Below are 27221 nucleotides of genomic sequence, written 5' to 3' on the forward strand. Positions count from 1 at the left end.
TGGATCTATGAAGTTCGGATTCCTCCAGGTGGGTGTTGTTTGGATCTGGCTGCTGTGCTTCACTTCTTCCTGCTGCAGGTGTTAGAGTTGAACCCTTTGTGTCTCACTGGCAAGATGTCCTGCTCCTGACTCAGCTGGGTGGGTCTTGCCTCTAGCCTCTTTGCAAGGAGTTTCGCCAGGCCTGCACTCCGGGTCTGTTCAGGATCCCGCGGCCTGGATCGTCTCACTCACTCGCCGGGCCTGCACTCTGGGTCTTTTCAGGATCCCGCGGCCTGGGTCATCTCACTCACTCCCGGGCCTGCGCTCCGGTTCTGTTCAGGATCCCGCGGCCCGGGTTGTCTCACTCACTCGCAGGGCCTGCACTCTGGGTCTCTCAATTGCTTCTTTATAAGCAGTTATTAATTCTTTACTGCAATGTCTTTTTCCGATTGGGTTTCCTCCATTTGTTTCTGTATTTGATTCTTTACTTCAGATGGTATGTATTCAAAGATTTCTTTTTTTATTTCAGAAATTAATTCTGGTCTGAGTTCCTCTCTACCTTTCTGCTGTTGTTTCTTTACTTGCGAAGCTATTAATTCATACATTTCAGCTGAGCTAGTGTCTTCTGTACTTGTTCTGGGTTGGCATTGGGTTTTCCCCATATGTTTCTGTATTAGATTCTTTATTTCAGATTCTATGAATTCAGAGATTTCTTTTTTCATCTGTGGAATTAATTCTGCTCTGAGTTCCTCTATAACTTTCTGCTGTTGTTTGTTTACTTCCAAAGCTGTTACTTCATTCATTTCAGCTGAGCTACTGTCCTCTGCCCTTGTTATGGGTGGACTCAAGGCCTGAGATTGCATTTTGCTTCTTGTCCTTATCATTTTGTATAACCATGACCTCTGATCTTTGTTGTAGAGCTTTGGTGCAGTTATAACCTTAGCACCTACTGAAATTTAGGTGCAAATCTATTAAGTTTGAATTTATCCAGTTATGCCTGGCTTGGGTCTAGCTGTTGTGTTCAGCTCCTTCCTGATGCAGCCCTTGGAAGTGAACCTGTTGTGCCCCTCTGGTCCAACAGTGACCCTGTCATGCTCCTCTGTTGTGCCCCTGGCCCAGGGGGCACAAGAGAGTGCAGAAGCTCTCCCACACACTAGCTGGGTCTGGGCTTAGGCTGGATCTGGGGGTCCCGAGAGAGTTGCAGAAGTTCTCACTCACTCAGCATGCTTGGGGCCGGGGGCTCTGGAGGGTTTCAGGGGTCCGGATGGTGCAGTAGATGGTCTCACTCAGATGGGTGCCTGAGTTTTGGTTTGGAGGGTCCCGAGGGCGCAGGGAAGCTGAAAGCCCTCCCACATGCTCACCGGATCTGGGCTGGGCTGGATCTGGGGGTCCAAAGAGAGTTGCAGAAGTTCTTACTCACTCAGCAGGCTTGGGAGTGGGGCCTCCAGAGGGTTGCAGGTGTCCCAATGGTGCGGTACAGGGTCTGACTCATAGGGGTGCCTGAGTTTTGGTCTGCAGGGGTCCTGAGGACGCAGGGAAGCTGGCAGCTCTCCCACATGCTTACTGGTCCTGGGCTGGGCTAGATCTCTAGGTGTTTGTTTTTGTTTTTCTTGCTTTTGTTTTTACTCTTCAAAATAAAAGACAATTAAAACATAAAAGACACCAGCAGAAGGATAGGATAGGAAGTGGGGGAAACAGATATATCTATGTATCTATACCGAATGGCTTGAATAATTGTACTGTAGATTTCTGCTGGTCTATGGAAAAGGGGCAGTTAATGCTTAAATATTTTTGTCTTTTTTCACACTTTTTTCCTCTTTTCGCTTCTTAATTTCTTATAACTTCTTTCTTTTTTTCCAGTTTTTCATGCAAATATCTGGTAATCTGAGCAACTAATTTGAACACAACAAAAACTATCAAATTCACATTATTTTGTTTAGTAAAATTCTGTATTATTTCTAATTTTGTATTATTATTTTGTATTCTCTTCAAAAAGAAAAAAAAAGAAAAATAAGATTGTTCCTATGGGAAACCAGATGAAATAATACATATAAATCAAAGGAAATGGTGGGACATATAAGCCAATAGTAAGTCTCTTCCTTTGAAGAGGATAGTTGAAAAGAAAGAATTTAAATAAGAATTTCTTATCTAAGAATAAATAAATTTATTCTGCTTTACTTCTAATGAAGTCCATCACTAGAATCAGAATAGGAACCACTAGTCTCATAGCACATGGTTAAGTAAAAGAAGACATATGGCTTTACTGGTGATTTCTCAGGTTTAGAAGCAGTGAGCAGAGTGTCCTAGAGAAAAGAAACATCTATAGAATATTTGATCAGACAGAAAAAGGAGTGTTGCGGGACTGTCCTGCTACAATGCCATATATGGTTAGATTTCTGGACTTATGTGTAAACATATATAATTGTTTATTCCTATTTTTTAAATATATTTTAATTTTTAAAAATTTTTTCATATATTCTGTAGGTACTTAAAGTTTAACATATCAATACTTGATCAAAAACACCTGTTCCATGTTATGCCTAAGATGTTTGATATGCAGACAGATAGTGAGGTTAAGTTTAACAGCCTAGGTTGTATGGTAATAACAATAAGCTTCCCTTCTGGAGGGTTAACAACCTAAGTTTGCAGACCAAAATTAGAGAAAAAGGAGGGCTGCAAGGAAAGCCAACATTTTGGCCCTAGCCTTCCAAGGTCAATTAAGACTCAGGAAATATGAGAACCTGTACTATAACATCATGTAACTCGCAGTGTCCCAAATTTTCTGATCAAGGAGATTATGGGGTCAAAGAGGAAAGTGATTGATGATGTAGAGTGTGCCTAAGGAGAGTCACATGGAGAGAAAACATTCTCTCAGGCTTTCACACAGAGCACATTGGCCAAGCAATAGTCGTAACTCATCCACACGGCTGACCTGATAAAGGTTCTACAAACTGAGGTACAGGTTCTCAGGATAAATCGTGAGGGTATTTGACTGACCTTATCAGATCCAAAAGCTACAATTCTTGTTACATAGGTGATGTTTTATCTTGGTCTTAACCATCCAGCAGAAAAGTATAAAAATGAAGTATAAGAAGTAAAGCCATGTTGTTATGTTGAGCTGTAGGGGACTCAGGTCAACAACTTCTGACATTACCAGTGAAGCAAAAGACCCAATACTATTATGGACTACTGGACTATTTTGGAATATTTTGCTGAGTTAACACACCTATAATACTCAAATGATGGAACTAAACAAAAAAGGGGATACACATGAATGACCATTTTGTATCTGTTTATTCAAAATGGTTAGGATAGATATATAGCTACAATCTCTTAATTCGGTGAATAGAGGGATTTGTTCTAATGGTGCTTGTAAGTAGGATATCTTGTCTGCATCTTGTACAACAAATAACCACTTGGAAGACGGTATGCAATGTGTTAATTATTGAAACTGTCCTCTTAATTTGATTTGAAAGTGTCTCATTGCTATTTGTCAATAAAATTATGGAGGGAAAAAGGATGTTAGATCTTTCATCTCTGGTAGTTGATGGTCAAGGAGGTAGGGTAGTGTAGAAGCTAACTGGAAGCACATGTGACTTTGTCATTCTGTGGCAGTTTGGGGCACTATATGAGCTCATTAATGTCCTGACCTCTGTGATCCTGGTTAAGTTGGGGACCAGGGTTCAAAATATCATGATATTTTTCCTTTTAAGAAAAAGGAAATATATCATGATATTTTGTGACTTTGTGTGACCACAGAACTTCCTTCTAAAGCTCACACACAATAGTTGCCATAGCAGTAGCAGTCTCCCACTGAGTGTTCACTTGTACTTCTTTCACTGAGTTTCATGATTCTAAATGTTGGGCTCCTCCAAAGCTATAAAAAGCAATCTTTCTCCCTCTGATGACAGCCTTTAGTCTGCCCTGCAATTGCAAAGCTAGCTTTCTCTTAATGCCAGTCTTTCAGTCAAGCCATTTTCCTGCTTGTGTCTACCCATCTCCTTCTATCCTCTTCCTCTGGAGCTCCAGAACTTGTCAAACACCCTAGGAGTCACTGCAAACACAAACCAAAATCAATAGATATGGTTACAGGGGACCTTCACTCACCTAAAGTCAATGTAGTCCCAATACCACTAAAATAAGGTGGCCTAAAGCCCAGTCCTGGTTCTGACACTAACTTGCTATTTACCCCAGATCTTCTTAGGGCCCTATTTTCATTATCTAACAGGATGGGGAGGGCTAAGACTACTCATTTCTAAGGTCAAGGTTAGCATAGAAAGTTAAAAGGCAGTTTTGTGACAAGAGCACAAACTTTGAACTACATAAGCAGGAGTTCTTAACTTATTCAGCATGTTGAAATGGCTTGCTGAAGGCTGTATATACATACTCTTGTTTCTCTTCAGATCATATAAATCTTTCCCCTTTTACTAAAGCCTGCATACAATATGCAGCACAACTGTTCAAATCTGTGTAGGTTTTGGAGGGCTCACTTGAGCTTCTCCCAATTCTGGTTGCTGCTGGTCTGAGCCAGTTGCCAAGATTCAGATTGCCACTTTGTATATACTGTCAGCCTGGACCCAGATTGCTCACCTGCCACCCATGCCAAGGAATTAGTTGTTCTTACTATTCCTTAAAAAAAACTCCAGCAATAGAATAAAGGTAAAGAGATTTGAGGAGACAGAAGATAAGTTTCCACTTAATACTGCTCTTCTCACAAAAATTTCCTGCTTCTAGGATTTTGGTTTCTTTAAAACTTACATGTTTAGAGTTTATTATCCCAAGAGCCAGCCACATAGCTCAGTGGATTAAAGGACCTGCAAACAGGCACAGGGGTCAGGGATTCAAACCCCAGGCCTGTCCTGCAGGCCCCCACCCCTGAGACTGCAATTGAGACTGGGAGTGGTGGTGCATGCCTATAATCCCAGATTTTGGGAGTTTATAAACAGGAGGATTACTGCAAGTCCAATCTAGTACTGAGCACCTGAACACCCTGTAGATCCTTCCCTAAAATATCCCCCCCAAAAAATAGAGTTTATTATCCCAATCGACTGGTTTTTTTAATAATTTATTTTTTATTTTTATATACTTTATTTTATTTTTTATTTTTACAACAAAATACACATTATTTTGTGAAGCACATGGTATTTGCTCCAAAGTATATCATCAATTAGTTCACAAATCCTGATAATGTAAATATAAAAGAGTCGCCATCCTCCCATGTTTACAAGATAATTAATTGTGCAAGAAAAGCAGAAGAAACCACAGAAAATGTAGAAGCACCTGAAAGCCTAATCATGCATTCCTGAATGGTAGACTGGTTTTAAACTCATCAACTGTTCACATTCTTCTTATCTACCTAGTCACACCAGAGAAAAATGACATGCATATACAGAGAGCCATTGCAGTGTAATTTGTAATAGAGTAAAATTTGAAACCAGTGTTCATCAATAGGGAGCCATTTAAATGAATCATTCTATTTTCATACAGTTGACTGCCATGCAACTTTTTAAAAAATGGAGTTTTGTAGTTCAAAACAAAATCCATGAATTGGAAAAAATTTTAGTTAACTGTCCCTCAGACAAAGGATTTCTGTCTAGAGCATATAAAGGATTTTTAAAAATCCGGACCCCAAAATTTAGGCACCTAATCCAAACATGGACATCTGTGATGAATACACACTTTTCAAATGAAGAAATGAAATGACAAATAAATATATGAAAATATGGTCAACATCACTGGTCATTCAAAAAATGAAAGTTAAAACAGCACAGAGATTCCATCTCACCCCAGCAAGAATAATTATCATCAAGAAGCCAACCAATAACAAATGCTGGAGGGGCTGTGAGGAAAAAAAAACAGTTCTCCACTGTTGGTGGGGGTGTGGACTGTTACAACCACTATGGAAATCAGAGTGGGGATTCTTCAAAAATCTAGAATTGTAGGTCCCAATGAATCCAGCCACTCCCCTTCTCATTATTTCCCAGAAGAAATGAAAACATACCACAGTGATATACATTTGCCAATGTTTATAACAGCACAATTTGTCATAGCTAAATCCTGGAAACAACCCAAATGCTCATCAAAGGTTGGCTGGATAAAAAATTTGTGATATTTTTATACAATGGAGTACTATGCAGTTATAAAGAAAGATAAAATTGAGGCTTTTATAGATGCAACTAGAGGCCATAATGATAAGTGAAATAAACCAGACTTGCATATGTAAACATCTACTGTCTCCTTCTTGTAAGAAACTGAAAGAGTAAGGCTGCAGAGATAGCTCAGTGGACTAAGCCACCTGCTTATGCAAGCACAGGGACGAGGGTTCAATTCCCAGCACCACATGCCATGCTGGGCCTGCCTCTGTGTGCACTGACCCTGGGATTGAGTCCAGGAGTGGTGGCACACACCTGTAATCCCAGCTCTGGAGATGTTGAAAACAGAAGGAGCTCTAAGAGTCTGAGCTGCATAGTGAGAACCTGTACAAAATGTATAAATTAAAAACAAAAACTGAAAGAGTAAGATCAAAAATGCATAGTAGATACAGTGAAAGTGAAAGAAACTGCTCAAAACTGAATACATCTCACTATTAGCAATTAATTTAAAACAACCTAGCTGGGGGAAAAAGGAAAAGAAAGAAGGGAAAAGAAGACACACTAGACACTTAAGATAATTATGCTACTAATTTATATTAGTTCATTGAAAGGATTGGTTTGTCCTTATTTGTTTGATCAACTTTGTATGTCAATATTTTGTAATCTGAGCAACTACTTTGAAGATAATAATATTCAGTATAATAGCCATTGTTAATTTGTTATCATCTTGTTTTGAAATTCCATATCATTTTTATTGGGTTTTTTTCTCTCCTTAAAATAAAAAAGAAATGGTACTGCTCAGCATGGACCAATATTTAAGGGCTTCTTGATTCATTAAGCATTAAAAGGAAGAAACTTGGAAATATAGTCTTATGAGTTATGTGAAGAAAAAAGAATAAATGTGTATAAATTTGTTTATGCATATAACATCATGTGAAGGACTTGCAAAAAAAAATAGCATTTTTGCCAATTCAGAAAAAAGTCAATACAGCACAGTCTTCAACTTTTAAAAATTTCATTTCTCAAAAGAAGGCACATAGATGATCTTTTGTAGTTCTGCTTTATCAAAAAGTAATGAGAGAGGATTTACAGGTTGCTATAGTTCTTGTAGTCTTGGACAGGTGAAAGATCTGGCTTCTTAGTGGTAGGTTGAGCAGCAGATTTTGGTTTGTCCAACAGTCTCCTGGTTTTAGTGTTTAAACTCCTGGGAAAATTGGGCAGTAGTTCAGCTTATTCTTTATCCTTCTGTTATAGATCTTACCCAGTCATGGAGAGAAGAGGCCAGTATTGGCACAAATAGAATTGTAACACTAACCCCTGCCTCTACAATCCACAAGGGACTCACAGACAGGCAGGAATAAGCCCTACAGGGTAGCCCTGATTTAACAAAGAAATGGAGGCTCAGAGAGATTAAATGATTTGTCTAAGGTCACACAGCTAGGAAGTGCTAGAGCCAATTTGTCCAACTCCAGCCACATCAACAGGATCCTGGGAAATACAAAGCTTTCTGTGAAGCAGCAGCTCTGGCCTTTCTTAAAGTCTAAAGTTCCCAAGTTGGATTTTAACTAAGTCAAACACAGTTGCTCTGAATCGACTTTGGCAGGCTTGTATTGAGAAATGACTTTTCCATCCCTCTTACCCCTGAAGCAAAGAGACTAGATACTCTGCGATTTTGGACTGCTGGAGCTGTAGGTCAGAAACCTGGCCTCTGTTAGTTCTGCCCATAGTGGGAATCTGATTCTCACTTGGGCCATTATCAGCATCCAACTTGATTCAGATTCCCTCACCAGAACAGCATAAGCAATTAAAACAGAAGAACAGACAGGCAGTCAAAGTCAGTGGTGCGTGCCATGATGCTTGCCTACTTTTTGATTGGGCGGGGTTGGAATTCATTTGGCTGTGTAATAGGAGTTCTTTTTACTAGGAAAATGTAAAGCATTCCCCAAAGCCTTCTGCATCAAACTCCCACCAGGCCAAAAAAAAAAAAAAAAAGTTTCAGCAGACAGAAGAAGCTTTGGGAACTTTGGAAGAGCATAGGAAAATGTCATGACAGCAGTTTTTTCAATTAGGCAGCAGGCATATGATAATTACATATAGGAAATTAAGATGCTTTGTAGGCCCTGTTGAATTATTTTATAGAAGACACTTTATAAATATGGAATAAGAGAAATGCTTTCTCTCACTGTTAGCAATTAATTTATTCACACTAAGTTGTAAAGAGCATCAGGGAGAGAAACTACTAATACCAGGGTATGGTAGTTACTGAGAGTAATGGGTTTGGGAACCAGCTTATCAAAGAGGACCCAAAATGCAACTGAATCAATTTTCTAAAACTGTAGTATTTTCAGCAAGTTTTGCCATGATTTTGCCAGGCATGTTGTATGGGCACTGCACATAGGACCTGAATTACCTTTGTTGTGGAGTTCTGTGTTCTTGGTATCTGAATGAAGCCTACTGATTGTGGTGAATGAACCTGAACAACAAACTCCTTGGCACCACATTCACCCACACTACAAAATGATTAGTCTTGCGAGCTTAACAGTAGAGGCCATAGCGTTATTTGGCCACTAGCATCCAGTGACACAGGCAGGCAAGCTTAGGAGGTCTGTTTCCAGTATGTTCTGGTTGCAAAAACATCAGGAGAAAAATGGTGGAGAAGTGAATGCCAACAACTCAGACTTCTCCAGGACAAAGTGTCTATAGAGTCTGGAAAACAACGTGGAGAGGAATCAAAATGAGAGGCAGTTACCTTAGAACCAGAAAGGAACTGACAATGGAGAGAAAATAGTGTTAGTGATATAGAAGGAATAGATCACATCATGGAGGAAAGAAGAGAACCCACAGACCACACCTACACTGACAACAACTGGCCAGATGCCAACCAGGAGACAAAATAAAACCGAAAATATTTTTGCTCACAGAGAACCCAGAAACTGACTGGGACTCAGAGAATCAGCAGCAGTTGGAACCAGCAAGGCAAGCATGAGATACTGCTCCCTAGGTCACTTTCCACTGTCAACAGTTAGTGAGTGGCCTCAGTACAGCATCTGCTATCACAATTGTGGAATAAGAGCTAGAAGGGATGCCATTGTAGGGAAGGGCTCAGTGTTTGAACCTGGATCCCAGAGGAGTTTCTTGGCTTCAAGTCACACTGCAAACAGTCAAGCTCCCAGAGTGGATGAGGAAAGGACAGCCTTGGGGGACAGCCAAACATTAGAGAAAAGGCTTGAGGGAGTCCCACGGAAGAGTTGGGCTGGTGAACAGGGATCTGGGTCCTACAGGCACAGGCTAGGTTCAGTCTGAGTTACACAGGATTAGAACTCTACATTGGCACCATGTTCTTACAGTATGTGGGTGTCTGCATCCAGCAACATTCTAGGGGTTGATGGCTACCTTAGACTTCCAGAGTAAAGAGAGGCTTAGGCTCTACTCTTTAATTCTAGGCTAAGAAAAAGAGACACATGTCCAAAACAATAAAAAACTTTCTTTAACTTTTATTGTATTGTATTATACTTTTATTTTTGGGGCTGTTTTTCCTCCTATTTCCCCCCACTTTTATTCTAATGTTTTTCCATTTCCTTTTGTTAACATACCTCCTTATGTGTGTGCTGCTCTTCTTGCCTTTTTCTTCCAACATATTTTATAGAAAGGGAAGTATGCTTTGATCCCTTATATCCCTCTTATTTTATCTGTCTTTTCACCTCATTTCTTTATTCTGTTCCTTAATCTTTCTCAACTTTTATTTTCTTTCTTCACCACTTTTTCATTTGTCACTCCTTAACTTTTTCAGTCACAGAATCTTTTCCAACTCTCATTTATCACTACAGATTGTGCACTGTTTTCCCTGTTAGCCCCATCTGAATACATAACATGTATTTGCCATTATTAGGATCCTTTGTCCCCTCCTAATTCCTCCTTCTTATAACATGTAGAAGATTAAAAAAAAAAAAAGCTATCGCCCCCATTACCTAGTCCCCACTGTTAGAGAAGACATAGCCATCACATTTAGCGCATATTACCTGTTGGTCGTTATTTGAGCTGTTATGATGCTTATGCTAGAACCATGAATTTCTTCTCTAGGATAAAGGGAGACCCAACGCAAGGCATCCAGGTATGTTGTTTCTGAGCTAACCCTGATAGATACCACTGTGATAGGTTAGCCTCTTACTACTGTAGTGGATTGGATTGCATAGGAATAACCCTTACTGAGTGGATAGTTTTGTTCTAGTGAATCTGTCTACTGATTCCATCACCACAGCCATGGAGAGGGAAGCGGCAGTTCATAACTCAAGAACTCAGACTGGAGCAGGCTCTCCAAGAATGCCTGCAACATGACAAACAAAAGGAATTGTGATGTCTTTTCCTCTTAGAACTGCTGTCACAGTGCTCTAGAAGTTTTACTTAGTTGCACTGCCATTTTCAAGAAGTTCTACAATTTTTTTTTAGGTATTTGGTACAGGGTCTATAGGTTCTCAGTACACAGATTGGACTTGTAGTGATCCTGCTGTGTTTAGTCTCCAAAGCACTGGGACTACAGGCAAGCACCACCACACCCAGTCTCAGGCATCTTCTTGGCACACCCCAGAGGCAGGGCCAGCACAGCATGCCAGGAATTGAACCCCAGGCGCTGCCCCTGCCTAAGCAAGTGCTTTAGTCCACTGAGCTATCTGGCTGGCCCTAGTTCCACAATTTTAAAAAAATACAAATGGTAGGACATGCGAGATAGCTCAGCAGACTAAGCACCTGCTTTGGAGAACACAGGGACCATGGTTCGATCCCCAGTCCTACATGCCTCACTGGCCCCACCCCTGGGGCTCACTGAGTGGGTGACCAAGTCCAGGAGTGGTGGTGCATGCCTGTAATTCCAGCACTGGGGATGCTGAAGGCAGGAGGATCACTACAAGTCTGAGCTGCATAGTGAGACCCTATACCAAATCCATTTTAAAAAAATACCATTTGGTATTTTTCACTTGGGTGAAGCAATGAGAGTAATAAAGATAATTTTCAAAGAGAATAATAAAGGAAAGCACAAAAATAAAGAGAATAGTATAAGATAGATAGAAGTGGACAAGGGATGTCTTGCAGTAGGGAAGTGGTCCAACAGAATCAGTGTGAGAGGTGAGGAGGACCAGAAGGGAAAATAAGTAAATAAAATATATGTCTTGTACAGGACCCTAATAACCTCAACTAATGTAAACATTATGTCATAACATGAGCTAAGGTGAATATGGGAAAGAATGACAAACAGGATAAGGGAATTAGAGGAGGAGAAAAGGAGGAAGTGAGCAGGGGATTTGAAGAAAGAAGCAAGTTGTAGTACGTACATGTAACTACTCCTCAAGATGATTGCAAATTGTGTGAACTGCAGACATTTACTAATAAAATAAAAAGCAAAAAATTAAAAACGGAAACATCAGATGCTACCATGACAGCAACTGTAGCATGACCGTTCAGTATATACAAGGGTACTCTAACCTTTTCTAATTTCTTCCTATCTCTGAGTCATAGATATGTGGCAGCTTGAACTAAAGAGATTATTGGTATGTCTCATCTTATAAAATCATTGTCTATAAAGGGGCCCATCAATTAGTTTCTCATAGAGCCCCACCCACGGTCTCTTTCATAATAACCTTAGAAATGCCTTCTTCTGACAAATATTTTCCCCCAAATGAAGTACCTACAATCTTTGGACTGACGTCAAGTATGAAAATGTCATTTAAAGCCTTCTCCAAATAAGCTTCTCTAACAGCAATGGAACACTCATCTCTGACAAAACAAAACAAAAAAGGCAGATATAAATAAAGGTCCTTTTGTTGTGAAAAAATATATGTATATATGTATACACAAGATAGTTAGGATATATATACAACTACTTTCTCTTAGTTCAATGAGAAGAAAGAGTTGTACTAATATAGTTTAGACAAGATATCATGTCTGCACCTTGTCCTCTGAATAACTACCGTGAAAACAACAATATGCAATATATTCATTATTATAACTGTCCTACTAACCTGTTTTGAAACTGTTTCATTGTTATTTTATCTTTTTTCTCATTAAAATGAATTTAAAAGTCTAAAAAAGAATCATATGAATGAAATTGCTGTATACATGTAAATTTTAATCAGCCTTCCAATCTTGGGAAATTGCTTTAAAAAAAGGAGAAATTCCTTTTATCTCACCAGGAAACATTAGCTCTTTAGAAAAAAGGAGGATTAGTATCTGCCTTTTGGAAGGAAGCCCCAAATTGACATCCTTAATACTGAGTATTCAGGCTGGTTTCCAGAACATTTTCCTTTTCCCCCTATTTCTCCTTCTTGAGATAGGAATGTTTACTCTGTGGCATTGTGCCTTGGGATTATTTAACTTGCTTTTAATATTTACAGGGATTTACATCTAAGTTTATCTTGAGTCTCAGAGAAAACTTGGAGTTGGCTATTGGCAGGACTGGAACTTCTGAGATTTTGTGGAAATGATTATTGCATTTTGGTTGTATGCAGGATTGTTGTGTCATGTTAGTAAAAATTATAATCTTGTGTGTATATACAGAGCTATTATGGCTTAAGGAGCTGGTATGGGGTACCAAATTGGAAGATATTACAGTTGAGATAGATGTCAACTTGATTGGCTTTGTAACTGTGCAAGGGATTAATAAACACATTTCTCAGTGAACCATAGATTTATAATATAGGGTTTATATCTGGTTCCTCTGGCACCATTCAAGGAATCAAAGCTTATGCAGACATAGATTAAGAACTTTATTTTGCCTGGCAGGCATAAATATTCACTAAACATTAATTACTGACTATTAATATTTTGAGAACATTTCCAATAATTAAAGTTTTAGCTCCGTTTTTTTGAGGAATGCATAGAAGGATTTATTTTGTTTCTGATTGGAGAAATCTTTACAAATATCAAAACACAGAGAGCAGTAAAAACTGAAAAATGGCTATGCAAAATACTTCAAATTATGCCTGTTTAAAATGCCTAACCATGGGGCCGGGGAGATGGCTCAGTGGAATAAGTGTTTCCCTGGCAAGCACAAGGGCCTGAGTTCAATCCCCAGTTCCGCAAAAATAAATAAATTAATTAATTAAATAAAATACCTAGCCAAAGTAAAATAAAATGGATGCCAAGCTAAGAAAATATTTCAGTACCTATCACAAAAGATAATTTCCCTGTAGTAAAATTAAATTAAAAATACTTAAAGTCTTTAAATATACTATTTTTTCAAAAATCAAAAACAAAACTATATATATGTATCATATATATATGATACATATATGATACATATATGATACATATATGATATATATATATATATATATTCAATTTAGCTCCCTTTTTGGACCTTTCCTGTTTGTGAACAATTAACACTCATAATTTAAAGGAAGAAAGGTTTATTTGGCTCGTGGTTTTAGAGCATTTAGTCCATGATCATCTGGCTCCAATGCAGAAACATAATGGCAAAAAGATAAGGCAGAGCAAAGCTACTTAGTTCATACAGGCCAGGGAACAAATCACAGAACATTTTCTAATTATTAGCTTTCTATTTTCTAAGAAAATTTGGTTGGGTGTTGGGTAGATTGTGTGCTCATTCAGTTCTGGACAAACCAATTAACCAGGCAATCTCAGTATCCTTGTCATGGGAAGAGAAATCATAGAGTTCAATAGCATTTTATAATTATGGGTCTTTGACCAAAGTAGCAGAAAATGTGCCACCTCAGATTCCCCATCTGGAAATTGGGGCTGAGCTCCACTTGGTTGCTGAAGGGGCAGCAAGATGTTTTCTATAAGAGGCAGGGACTGGGGGCCTGGCTCTAGCTCGGTTCTTTAAGTGGCTGCTTCCACAAAGCTGTCAGCCTCAGGTTGCTGTAGTTCAATCCCCACAACACTCCAGCCAGCCAAACCTGCCCTGGAGGCATTCGGAGAAAAAAATTTAAAAAAAAAATAAAAAAAAAGAGGCAGGGACTGAAGAAGAAGGGGAAAGGGCTTACCTCTAGTGCATTTCTTCACAGGCTGTTTTTGCTTCTTTCTTCCAGTTTTTCTCTCAGGCACTTATTCTGTTTTGTAGCCCCCAAGCAGGTAGAGGTGGTTCTGCAAGCATTTACTTTATTGACTTGAAGAACATCAATGTGTTCTTCAAGTCAATAAAGAGGATCATAGGAGGATCACTATGAGCTCAAGGCCAGCCTGAACTACATAGTGAGATCCTGTCACAAAAATGACCAAAAAAATGAACTTATGACATACTTACTATGGTAAGCCCTTCTTCTTACTGTACACAGAGAGAGAGCACATCAACATTCTTCTTCTCACAATTTGGTAATAGATGTACAAGGGTCTGAACACACGTACATGTACAGGGCTCTGAACTTACACACTACAAGTGCCTCTGATATGAAAGTAGTTACAGTTCAGAAGTTACAAATTGAATGCTTGGGAGCCAACAGGGCCTGGAAATATGTGTCATTTTGCAGTCAGAAGATTTCTTTTAATTTAACTTAGTTGCTAAGTACAAATCTCAAAAAAAAACTTTGATTGACAATTGTGAATAAACCTGCTGCAAATTGCTGAAATTGATTCATCAATGAGAAAACAACTTTTGTTTAATCATTAAGAATATATGGCTCTTTTTCCTTCTCTGATCAGGTGGCCCATAACATACACCCCTAATGTTGGCATTTGATTTTCACTATCCTAATCTTCTCACCTCTCTCATCACCTCAACCACACTGTCTTCATGATACCTAGGGAGTCATATTAATCTCTTTCTCTTAAAATTTAAATTCAAAAGTTTAATTCAACATTTCTCTCTGTGGAGTTAAATCCACACCCATTATTTCTGCCTCATATCTAAATTATTGAGCTTTCTATCATTTTATTGGGAGTGCGGCTGTATTGCTTAGGATGGCCTCTAACTAATGGGCTCAAGAGATCCTCCTGACTCAGCTTCCTGAGTAGCTGGCTCTACAGGAACATACCACCTTGCCTGACCACCAGTTCTGTCATTTTAAATTTAGGGTCTCTCAATGGCTCAGGCTTTCTTTGAACTTGTTTTGTAGCCCAGGCTGCCCTCAAATTCACTTGTGCCTCAGCCTCCAAAGTGCTGGGAATTAGGGTTAGGGTTAGGGTGTGCCACAAGACCCAAATTCTGTCAGTTAATAAATACTTCCTTCAGTATTCTTATTTTGTCCTATATGATGTCCCCTGTCTTCGTTCATTTTACAAGGGAGGAAATTTACCTTTTTCTCCATTTTCAGTTTAAAGTTTTATATATCAGACTGGCAAATATCTACACAATTACACTCTCTTCTGGAAAATATCCACCTTAAGAAACTGTTGTTTAGGTATTTTCAGTCATAGACCAATAAACTACGATCTGAAGGGGGCAGCTGCTACACAGTTCTGACAGATTGTTGCACTGTGAGCATATAAGCCTAATGTTGCTAAATGTTCTGATTTTTTCAAAGAAACAAGAAATCTGAATTTAATGCGATTTTCTGATTTTGAATATTATCAACTAGTTAAAACCATTGAAACAGTAGGCAAACCATTAAAAAGTTCACCTTCGTAGCCACTCAGTAATGAATTCTAATTTAGATGATGAAGAGAAGTCATGGCACAGCCTTAATTTGATGGCTTAAACTGCTTCTTTGTTCAGTAACTCCAAGTTTGGTTCCAGCTTGACAGGGATAAGTATTTTCCCAAATTGCAATCTTGCATATTAGTCTATGTCTTATGACATAACTGAAAATGCCTTCAGGGGTAAAAACAGTAAGTATACTTGGTTGCTTGGTGAGGTCATTCTGTTCTGGAAGCAAGGAGAATGTCATAGTTCAGACTATGAGATATAGATGTAGATAAAGATATAGATACAGATATAATAACCAGAATGTAGCTAGCTGCCTTTTCCTGGTCTTTTTATGTGCTTGCTCCCTTACCAGAAAATGAGTCCTCTGAACACCCTGGTAAGGAATTTATATTTAACTCTAATTGTATTGGGAAGTTGTTGGAGGCTGGTGAGTAGGGAGGGGACATGATCCAACATCATATTTTAAAAGGGTCACTTTAAAAAAGCTGACAGCATTCCTATCTAATGCAACAACTGAATGATTTGACAATTTGCCTTTACCAACTGTTATAGTGATACCTCAGTTGCAAACTCAGTTTGTTCCAAATTGCATCTTTGAATGCTGAAAAGTTTGAGAACTGAAAATATTTGCTCAAATAAGGAATAACAGAAAAACAAATACTTTGTTTGAAGGCCCAAACATTACATTTATAAATTTATTTTTCCAGGACTTTAACAAATTTTGTAAACATTTCTTTCTTTAACTGTATTGAGGTTCTCATATTTTTCCACTTAACTTTACTTCTGGTATCACCTACTTTCTTTGGAGCCATGATTATGATATTTTACACAAGAAAAGCACACTGTTTTAACATACTAACACAAATACTACATGCTGTCTGTGTGAGAGCAACACATACACTGAAGCATCACCCTTTGGGTCTGTGGAGAAACACGGCACACAACTCACTATTGCCTGTACAGGTTTTGTCAGATTTTCAGTTTGAGTATCAAGCAAAGCTAAAAATAACAAACAGATTGTTTTCAAATTTTGCTATTTCAGTAGGGGAAAGTTCAAGCTTGGAGCCATTCAACAGCTGAGGTATCACTGTATTTTTCATTTTTAAAAAAATGTATTTATTACAGGGTCTACAGAGTCTCACTATGTAGATTTGGCTCATAGTGATCCTCCTGTTTTCAGCCTCCCTAACTCTGGGATTACAGGTGTGCGTCACCACGCCCAGTCTCAGTTGCTGTCTCAGCGCACCCCGGGTGTGAGGCCGGCACCGCATGCCAGGGATCGAGCCCCAGATGCTGTGTTCTGCCTAAGCAGGAGTTTTAGTCCACTGAGCTATCTGGCCAGCTCCATCACTGTATTTTTATGTTTATATCCTCATCTTTCTTCCTGCCAGCTTCTACCATAAATGAAGATACTTTCCATGGGTCTTAGGTTGTGTTTCCTAAGAAACTTGAAGCCTCTATAATCCTGAGTTATACAAGAGAAACCAGTTCCTTTTCTAATTGAACTAATCTCCTTGGGCACTTACCTGACATAGTAGGACCATTTTTTAGATATGTGAGAGATATCTTTCCACCCGACTGAACAAGTGGTATGGTCTTGCAAACTGATCTAATTAATCAATGATTATGTTTCTGTCTTTCAGAAAATACTGAAGGAAGGACCACTGCTGAAGAACTGTAACTCCTTCAAGAGATGGAAGCTTAGATATTTTATGGTTCAAGGACAGCAACTCTACTTGGCACACCATTCCTCGGTAATATATAGAATCTTATCAATGGAGTTTAGTTCTTGGGTACCACGAAATGTTTGGATGGAGGAGATAGCCAGTTGGTAAAGACATGTTAGCAAATATTAGGGTGGAAATTAATACCCCTTACTTTTCAATTTGTCCTTTCAGCCATGTGGGGGGCAATTATCTCTCCTGTACTTTTTCTATTTCTCTTTCTTTCATAAATATACCAGTTAACACCCAGAGCCAACTAAATAACTACATATGGTCCCCAGGGCAAAATGAAAATGCAAAATTTCTTATACAAAACCCTGAAGGGACTAACATATAATGCTAGATATTTTTGCTACAATGTAAAACAATGATTTATAGTATTTTAAAATTTTGCATTTAATGTCATTCTAAGTAAAGGTAGAATAAATTCTAAATAATTAGCATGAATCCATTTGTACACTATACTATGCTAGTTTTAAATGCAAATATAAAAGCATTTAATGCCTATGAAGAATCACCAAAATTATATAATTTGTATTAAGTAGTTCATACATGCATATGCATTTTGTTGTCATCAGTATACAAAATTGCACAAAGCTAGCTCAACTATTTTGTTTCATTTGTGTGCTATTTACACACTCTACTAGCATGATTAATGATTGGCCAACACAGGAATCAGTGAGTAACAAGCAATACTATAGCAAGCCTCCTTAACTGTTCACATTTCCTGCGATTTCATCACTTTTTTTTTTTTTTTGTGGTACCAGGGATTAATCACCACCTTTTTTTCTATGTCTGCAGCAAATTCTTTTTTTTTCTTTCTTTCTTTCTTTGCAGAACCAGGATTGAACTCAGGGCCTTGTACTTGCCAGGGAAGCACTTATTCTACTGAGCCATCTCCCCGGCCCCTGCAGCAAATTCTTATTCCAACAGAAAGTGTGCCCTCTCGGGAATGTCAGTTACCCTCTTTACTCAGCTTACCTTATACTTTTTTTAATTTTGCTCAATTCCCCCAAATGATGCATCCACAGGAATTCTATGTTTATAGACATCAAAATATAAAGGCAACAACAAGACATGTGACAGACCTGTATATGCGCATATTTCTTTTCCTCCATATGCATAATTCACTGTCTTGTCTAGACTTCATTCACAAACACAAACTCAAAGATAAAAATTTTTAAGAATTTTAAGGCAGCAGTAGCAGTGCATTAAACCAAGTAGACAATGATTCTGAATGTAGGGTTTAGTGTGACTATACAGGCTGCATACTGGTGAAACCATCCCTGTCTATATTGGAGTACTGATTTTTTACTTCTGAATACATGGTATCTACCATGTCTAATGTTTAAGAAGATAACAGGCCTCAAAATGATTCAAGCAAAATGGTCCAAAAAGTCCAATAAGATAGGAATTAATAACATTTTATACTACTAGGTCCTTAGCTAGATCACATCCCATTATCATCTTCAGGATTTGTATAATTTTGAACTGACCAACCTGTCTACCTATACATCCACAAAAACATTCAATCAAATTGTGTTGTGGTTTAGTTGGATTTTTGTGAAATGACATAGCCACAAAAATTATTTTGTTAAATAAATTCCAGCCCTCAAAATAAATAATTGGATCATTACTGTCCAAAATGTCTATTGTGTGTGTGTATTTACCTTTTATTGTTCTCTTTGCCTCATTAACTGAATTGTCCCTTGTCCTTCTCCCTCTTATATTTTTCCAGTTTGTCCACTTTGAAACAATTGATCTGTCTCAGGTCACCTTGGCAGAAACCAGCTGTAGAAATCTTTGCCACAGTTTTTGTGTAAGTAAGATTGGGAATGATGGAATGAACAGGGGTGGGGGCTAGCTGAGAAGAGGGGTTGCCATATCCATGTGTTCCCTCTTCGGACATCAGAATTCTCAAGTCTCCTTTAATCCCAAAGTATTATTATTCATTCAAACATTTTCTACCAGCCCACTTATGGAAAGGGGGTATGACTCTGTCCCCTATCACCAGCCTGTTATAAAGTGAGGGTGGGGATGAGGGCAGGGGAATGTGAGAATTACAAAAACTAGTCCTGCTAGTAAAGGTGATTTACAAGAGTACCTTTGGGATGGTTTCAAAAGACTGCTTCTATATCATAGAAAACATTAGGATAATTGAGTCACATAACATTCTCTCCTTTGATGACATAGATTAGAACCTCCATCCAAAGAGAAATTTACCTAATCTGGAGAGTAAGAAAGAAAGTGGAGGATTTTCTACACAAGTGTTCAAGAGATTAGTGTGCCTGAAAGAACATGTGACTTTTATCATTCAAATGAATTCATACCAGAAAACTCACTGAAAAATAGCAAATTCATTGACCCAGAAATCTCCTGCCCATCTCTTGCCAAAACTACCTTTTTCCTACCATAGCAGTGAGTTATTGAGACTAGGGGTCCTCTTCAAACAGGGTATGGAATTTATCAGACCAAAAAAAATGGACCTCGTACTTGGCTTCCATGGGTAGTTCATGTTCAATTTTGTTTTGAAAGGAAAGCAGCTGGATCCAAAGAGACCTAGTTTTCACTTTTCTCTCATTAAATGATACTGACCCAGGGTAAAGTTGGAGTTTCTGTTAATTGGTCCCCCAAAAACTAAACTTTCAGTTTAGATGAACCTATAGGCTGTTTTTGGTCTTCATTCTACAAAGAAGTCACAAGGGCTAGGCTAACTCTTAAACCTAAGGAAAACACAGAGGCATTGCTCTTTAGCTCCAACTTAGAATAGATTTAAAGGCATGGTTGTGATCAGTCACAGTCCCAACTGCTACCATACACATCTACAGTAGAAGCATGCTGTGCAACATGCCAAATGGAAAAAGAAGTTTCTTGTTGATGCAATGAGCTCTAGTTCCAAGATTTGAGGCACTGGGAATAAAAGTAAGGACAGCCATTGAAACAGTGACCAATGTCACAGATATCCATGCTCCTTCTTCCCCTTTGAGGAAAGATCAACTTCAATCCCTGATCTACATTTGCTATACCCTCAGCATGTATGTTTTCTTAATCCTGACTGGATTCTTGCGCTGAGCACAATTGACAGACTCTTGCAAAATTGTCGTACAAAATGAGAAAAGTATCAATGCCTATCTTATAGAGATGTAATGCAGATCAAAAGAAATATACTTAAAGTACTTTAGAATGACTCTTGAGACATAGGAAATGCCATTACAGTCTTAATATTACTATTATCTTTATTATTGCTTTGTGTGGACATCTAAGGATTTGTGAGTGGCTATGGGGATCTGTGTCTTGCATGGAAGAAGCAGCTTGCATTGGGCCTGGTAGATATGTCTACCCCTTAGAGAGCTTATCAACACAATTGAGGGGTCAGCGAGGTTGTGTGAAATCAGAACCACCTAATAGTGTCACTTTTTGTTTAGCTTATCACTCCACAACGAAAAGTCACCCTGGCTGCATCCAACAGGAAAGACATGGAAGAATGGATTAACATCATAAAAACTGTCCAACAGGGAGAAATTTACAAGGTAAGAGAAATAGAAAATCCACACAACTCTCATAAGTACTCAATTGAGTTCATTAATTAAGCCATGATTCAAACAGAAAAATAATAAAATGGAGGCAAGTTCATCTATCTGGTCAGAATCTGTAGATAGACAACTTTAGGAAATCTATTTAGAACTATTTATGAACAATCAACAATTCTTAGACTTATACTCTGGTGATTATATGGTCTAGAAACCTCTGTATACATCTACTTGCTGTGTATATGTCACTGTATGTCTGGTGAATGAGGCATTAAGGAGGTATGGGAGCAGCTAACTTAGGTCCTCTTATGTAGGATTGCTGCAAAAGGAGTTTTAACTTGGGTTTAATAAATGATTGTAGTAACAGTTAAGAAAACTGAGATTCAGAAAGAGGAGAGAACCAAACCAAAATGAAATATCTACTCAGTAGCAAAACCAGGATTTAGACCCAAGCTATGTGATCTCAGAGCTTATGTCCTTAAACACTACACAACCTTTGCCTGTCTGTTTTCTACCACAACAGAAACATATAGAGAAAAATAAGGGGCAGTTTTCACCAAAGATTATCATGGTTATTTTCTCCCTGGAAATATCAGATCTTTAGCCATTACTCCCTGCAAAAACATGTGTGGCCACTATTTAAGTTCTAGAACACACTCTCAGCCTTCTCTTCTGTATATGCAGCAGAGTTTTATTATGGAAGTTCTAAGGGGAAAGAGACTGATGTCACTTATTTACCTAGAACAATGTCTGGCACATAGAAGAAGCTCAGCAAATATTTCAGAATGAATAAATACAACTGAGGGCAATCTTGAATTCAGATTTTTGAGAGGGAATATACATGGTTCATCCTAATGAAAAGTTCTTTCGAGATAAAGAGAAAGATGAATATAGCCTTTAAAAGATCTTGATGTCTTAAATAACTAACAAAGGGAAGAGGATTGCTTCATTTGAGATGAAGCACTTCAGCATATGGCTCTGTAATAGTGGGATAGAGAAAGAAAAATACTGCCATGACATTAAGAACAATCTCTTTCTATTCCCCTTAGAACATAGCAGCCTTTTGGCCAATTGTACTCTGTATGGCTGTAATGGGGAACATGACAAGCTGGTTAACCTGGGTCCTCCCAATACATCACTAAGTCCTCTTGCATACTCTCTTTGCTTAGTATTTAATAATGTTCATTCATAAGACTTACTACTTAGCATTTCATTCTTTTGCTAGTTATCTTCCTTTCCTGGGAGGAGCACATGCTTGCCCCAGCAATGAGGCCACTGTGATACATTAGAGGTACTCCAAAAATAGTTTTAAATTCTATGCTCCTCTTTCACTTTCAACCCCATGAAGGAATCCCTTTACTTCCCTTGGATTACCTCTATTTAAATTGTAATGCTTCTTAAAAATTATGCAACATTTTCAATTGGCCATAAATGGCATGTAGGGCATTTTCTATTTTAATTATTAGTCCAGGGATGCAAATAATTCTAGAGAAATTTATCAGAGAATTGATAAGCCATTCTTGATTACACTGTACTAAACATTTAGGTATTGACTACTTAATGATGGAGAGGAAAAAATTAATCTGTTTCTTTATTCTCTCAGAAGAGTAGGGAGTAGTCACATCTTTGTGGAGCTGCTTAAGGGATTTAAATCTATTAAGGAACACTTCTAGCTGTAGAGAAATGTCTGACCACCAGCATCTTAGCATTTCATCTTGCTTGAAGCTTAAACAGCCATATATGCTTTCTCTCACATATGAATTAACAGTGTCCTTTATCCTCTGTCACAATAAATGCCTCACAAATGGGATAAGGAATGATTAATCATGGCTTTAGTAGTCTACTAAAGTAGTGTCAGAGTAATTGGACAATCATTTGGAAACTGTTCAATACATATAATTGAGATAACCCCTACTAAGTGTGTACTATTTCTTAGAAAGTTGAAATCATAACTTCTGAACTCAATGAGCTTTTAAGTAGTTGGGGAAAGAAGATACACACAGAAGAAGACAAAGTTGAATGACTATACTGAAGATAAAGTTTTCCTTGGTGTCATAAGGCAATCAATGCATGATTGCTTGTCAGATGACTAAAACAGACCAAAAAAAGATGAGCAGTTTGGAATCCCCTGGGAAGAGTTAACAAAGAAGAAATTTGAGACTGATTTTGAAAGATGGATAGGACTTCATTGATGTCAAGGGATTGGGTTGGGAAAAAGTCATGAAGAGGAAATTGAGTGTAAGATAAACCTGACTAACAATACAATAGCACCTTCTTGGAATATGGTGAAAAGCAAAATCTATTTCACCAGAAGAGTTTGGAAAAGAGAGTGCAAGGAATGTCTAGAGAGTTAAATTGTGCCTAATGATGGAGTTCTTTCCAATGCCAAGATAGAGTGGGAAAATTTTTCTTTTTCTTTTTTTTCTTGTTTTTGGGTGGGGGATCTTAGGGTGACATGATTACCTCTTTTGTTCACCCTTTTTTTTGAAACAAACATTTACTTGAGAGACAGTATAGCAGTAATTGATATGACATGACAAGCAGTACATATTTAGGAGACCAGAATGACAAGCATTCCAAGCATGACCCTACTATTACACTATCTTCAGTGCACTTACTCAGTTCACAGGTATCAGCATATAGAGTGAGTCAGGGTGAGAGTCCTACCAATTAACTGCTAGTTTCAAAAACCTGCTGAAGATTCTCAGGATCATTGCCTTAACTATGTTGTGCATATAAATGTATGGCTTTGCCCCTGTCATGTTTCCCAGCTTTTCTCTTTGCCCTCTCTTCATTGTTTAATCCATAAATTCTCACTTTCCTTTTGTGTTTTACCTTACTATTTTTATTTCTTCTTTTGAGTTCATACACTAGGGAGACTATACAATATTTTCACATGTGGAAATCTTCTCCAATGCTGGTGAAAAGGTAGACTGGTGCAACAATTGTGAAAATTAGTATGGAGACTCCTTAAAAAACTAGGACTGGAAATCTCATTCAAACCAGCTATTCCCCCAACTGGGAATTTTCCCAGAGGAACTGAAAACATCACATCATAGAGATAAATGTGTACCTTTGTTTATAGCAGCACAATTTGTGATAGCCAAATCTTGGAAAAAACCAAGATGCCCATCACCTGAGGAATGGATGAAAAAGATGTGGTATTTTTATGCAATGGAGTATTACTCAGCTATAAAGAATGATGAACTCAAAGGCTTTATGTTTATTTTTTTCAATAATTTTATTGAGAAACAAATAACATTGACACAGTTTCAAATCCGATTAGTAGGACAGTTTCAATAATTAACACATTGCATATTGTTATCTTAGTGGTTATTCATAGTACAAGATGCAGACATGATATCCTGTCCATAAACACTATTAGAACAAATCTCTCTATTCATTGAATTAAGAGAATGTTGCTGTATATCTATCCTATTTTGAGTATACAGATACAAAATGGTCATTCATTTGTACACCCTTTTTTGTTTAGTTTTGTCACAGAATGGTATTCCGTTGTCATTTAAATATTATAGCTGCATGAAGTCAGCAAAATATTCCAATGTAGTCCAGTAGTCCAAAATAGTAGAGGGTTTTCCATAAGACTGGCAATGTCAGAAGTTGTACATTTGAGCCTTTTACAGCTCAGCATATTGATATGGCTTTACTTTTCATACTGTTTTTATAATTTTCTACTGGATGCTTAAGATCAAGACAAAGCAGGACCTATATAACAGAAATATAACTTTTGTATCTGATAAGGTCAGTCAAATCTCCTCCAGATTTACCCTAAAACCCTGTAGAGCAGTTTGTAGATCCTTTGTCAGTGTTAGCCATGTGGATGAGTCACAGCCATTGCTTGACCAATTTGCTCTCTGTGAAAGCCTGAGAAAATGTTTTCTCTCCATGTGACGCTCCTTAGGCACACTCTACATCATTAATCAATTTCCTCTGTGGCCCCATAATCTTCTTGATCAGAAAATTTGGGACACAACTGAGTTACATGATGTTACAGTACAGGTTCTCCTATGTCCTGAGACTTCACTGACTGTGAAAGGCTACAGCCAAAATGTTGGCTGTCCTTGCAGTCCTGCTTTTTCTCTAATTTTTGGTCTGAAACCTAGGTTATTAAGCCTCCAGAAGAGAAGCTTATTGTTATTACCCTACAATCTAGGCAGATGCACTTAACCTCCCTATCTCTCTGAATATCAAACATCTTAGGCTTGACATGAAACAGGTATTTTTCATCAAGCATTGATATGTTAAACTTTAAATCCATACAGAATATGAAGAAAAAAATTAAAAATAAAAGTATATTTAAAAAATAGGAATAAACAATTACATATTTTTACACAGAAGTTTAGAAATCTAACCATATACAGAATTATAGCAGGAAAGTCCCACAACAACCCTTTTTCTGTCTCTTGCCTTCATTCACCACCCCCTTCCTTTTTAAACAAACATCTACCTGAGAGACAGCACGGCAGCAAGCAGCGTGTCATGACAAGTAGCACGTATTCAGAAGATCAGAATGACAGGCACTCCAAGCATGACCCTACTATTACACATTTCTATCTTCAGTGCAGTTGCTTAGTTCACAGTTATCAGCATATATAGTTAGTCAGGATGAGAATCCTACCAATTAATTGCTAGTTTCAAAAAACTGCTGAAGATTCTCAGGATCGTTGCCTTACCCATCTTGTACATATAAATGTTTGACTTTGCACCTGTCATGTTTCCTAGCTTTTTTCCTTTGCTCTCTCTTCATTGTCTAATGCTCAAGCTCTCACATTCCTTTTAATTGTGTTATACCTTTCTATTTTTATTTCTTCTTTTGAGCTCTTATACTAGGGAGACTGTATGATATTTACACATGTGGGTCTGACTTATTTCACTTATGAATATAACTTCATGTGGCATGCACTTAAATATAAAGGCTTCGAGTTTATCATTATTTATATCTGAATAATACTCTATTATATAAAATGCCACATATTTTTCATCCATTCCTCAGATGATGGGCATCTTGGTTGTTTCCAAGATTTGGCTATCACAAATTGTGCTGCTATAAACATAGGCACACATATATCCCTATGATATTATGTTTTCAGTTCCTCTGGTAAAATTCCCAGTAGGGGAATAACTGGTTTGAATGGGATTTCTGCTCCTCATTTTTTAAGGAGTCTCCACACTGATATCCATAATGGTTGCACTAGCCTATGTTCCCACCAGCAGTGGAGAAGTTTTGCTTTTTCCCCACAGCCTCTCCAACATTTGTTGTTGGTTGATTTCTTTATGATAACCATTCTTTCTGGGGTGAGATAATATCTCAATGTGGATTTAATTTGCATTTCACGAATGGCTAGTGATGTGGAGCATTTTTTCATATATTTGTTCACTTCTTTAATTTCTTCCTCTGAGAAGTGTGTGTTCATCTTGGATGCTCATTTCTGAATTGGGTCTTTAAATGTTGGGGTCCTAATGATTTTTAGTTCTTTATAACTTCTAGAGAGCAGATCTTTGTCTGAGTGCTTATTTGTCAAGATTTTTTTCCAAATTTGTGGGTTGTCTTTCTACTTTGTTGGTAATACCTTTTGATGTGCTAAAACTTCTCAGTAAGAGCAGGTCCCAGTTGTTAATTCTTTCAAGTGTTATCCATGCCATTTGATTTTTGTTCATGAACTGTTTGCCTACCCCTATGTCTCCAAGAGTTCCTCCTACTTTCTCTTCCAGGAGATTTAGTGTTTCTGTTACAATGTTTAGATCTTTAATCCATTTTGACTTTAGCTTTGTGTATGGTGATAGACCTGGGTCAAGTTTTAAAAGCCTTCATATTTAAGTGGATGCCACTTGAAGATCCACTCATAAGGGAAATTTTTCAATATGATTAAAATTCAGTTGAAGAAGGATTTGCAAAAGAGGAAAGCTTATCAATGGGGTGCTTTTAAAATATAGGAATGGATTAGACAGTGATAAAACTAGAGGCCATAAGTTCAGAGAGGTGGCTATACACTAATTCAGGTAACACATAGTAAAACACCAAACTGAGGATAGGAAGAGAAGACAAATAAGAGATACTGAGTAAGAGGTAGGAAAGAACTTAAATATAAGAGATTAGTGTAGGCTAGGGATATAGCTCAGTTTAGTATTTGCCTAGCATGCAGGAGACCATTGGTACTTTTTCCAACATGAAAGAAAGGAAAAGGGAAGGGTTGTGAGGAGAACAGAGGGAAAGAAGGAGAGAGAGAGAGAGAGAGAGAGAGAGAGAGAGAGAGAGAGAGAGAAGACAGATGAAATGTTTGGG

The 27221-nt window shown here is 38.0% G+C and overlaps 1 protein-coding gene across 1 annotated transcript in view; it reads left to right on the top strand.

The window, feature by feature from the left end:
* Positions 1–27221, top strand: part of Dgkk (diacylglycerol kinase kappa) — a 164710-nt gene that overhangs the window by 50436 nt on the left and 87053 nt on the right. Inside the window, exons 2-4 of the mRNA XM_004646290.1 lie at positions 17307–17417; positions 19126–19206; positions 20813–20917. Coding sequence (XP_004646347.1) covers positions 17307–17417; positions 19126–19206; positions 20813–20917 — 297 coding nt within the window. The remainder of the gene's footprint in view (positions 1–17306; positions 17418–19125; positions 19207–20812; positions 20918–27221) is intronic.

The sequence above is a fragment of the Octodon degus genome, unplaced genomic scaffold (genome assembly GCF_000260255.1).
Source record: "Octodon degus isolate 3935 unplaced genomic scaffold, OctDeg1.0 scaffold00263, whole genome shotgun sequence".
In the NCBI taxonomy this organism is placed as follows: domain Eukaryota; kingdom Metazoa; phylum Chordata; class Mammalia; order Rodentia; family Octodontidae; genus Octodon; species Octodon degus.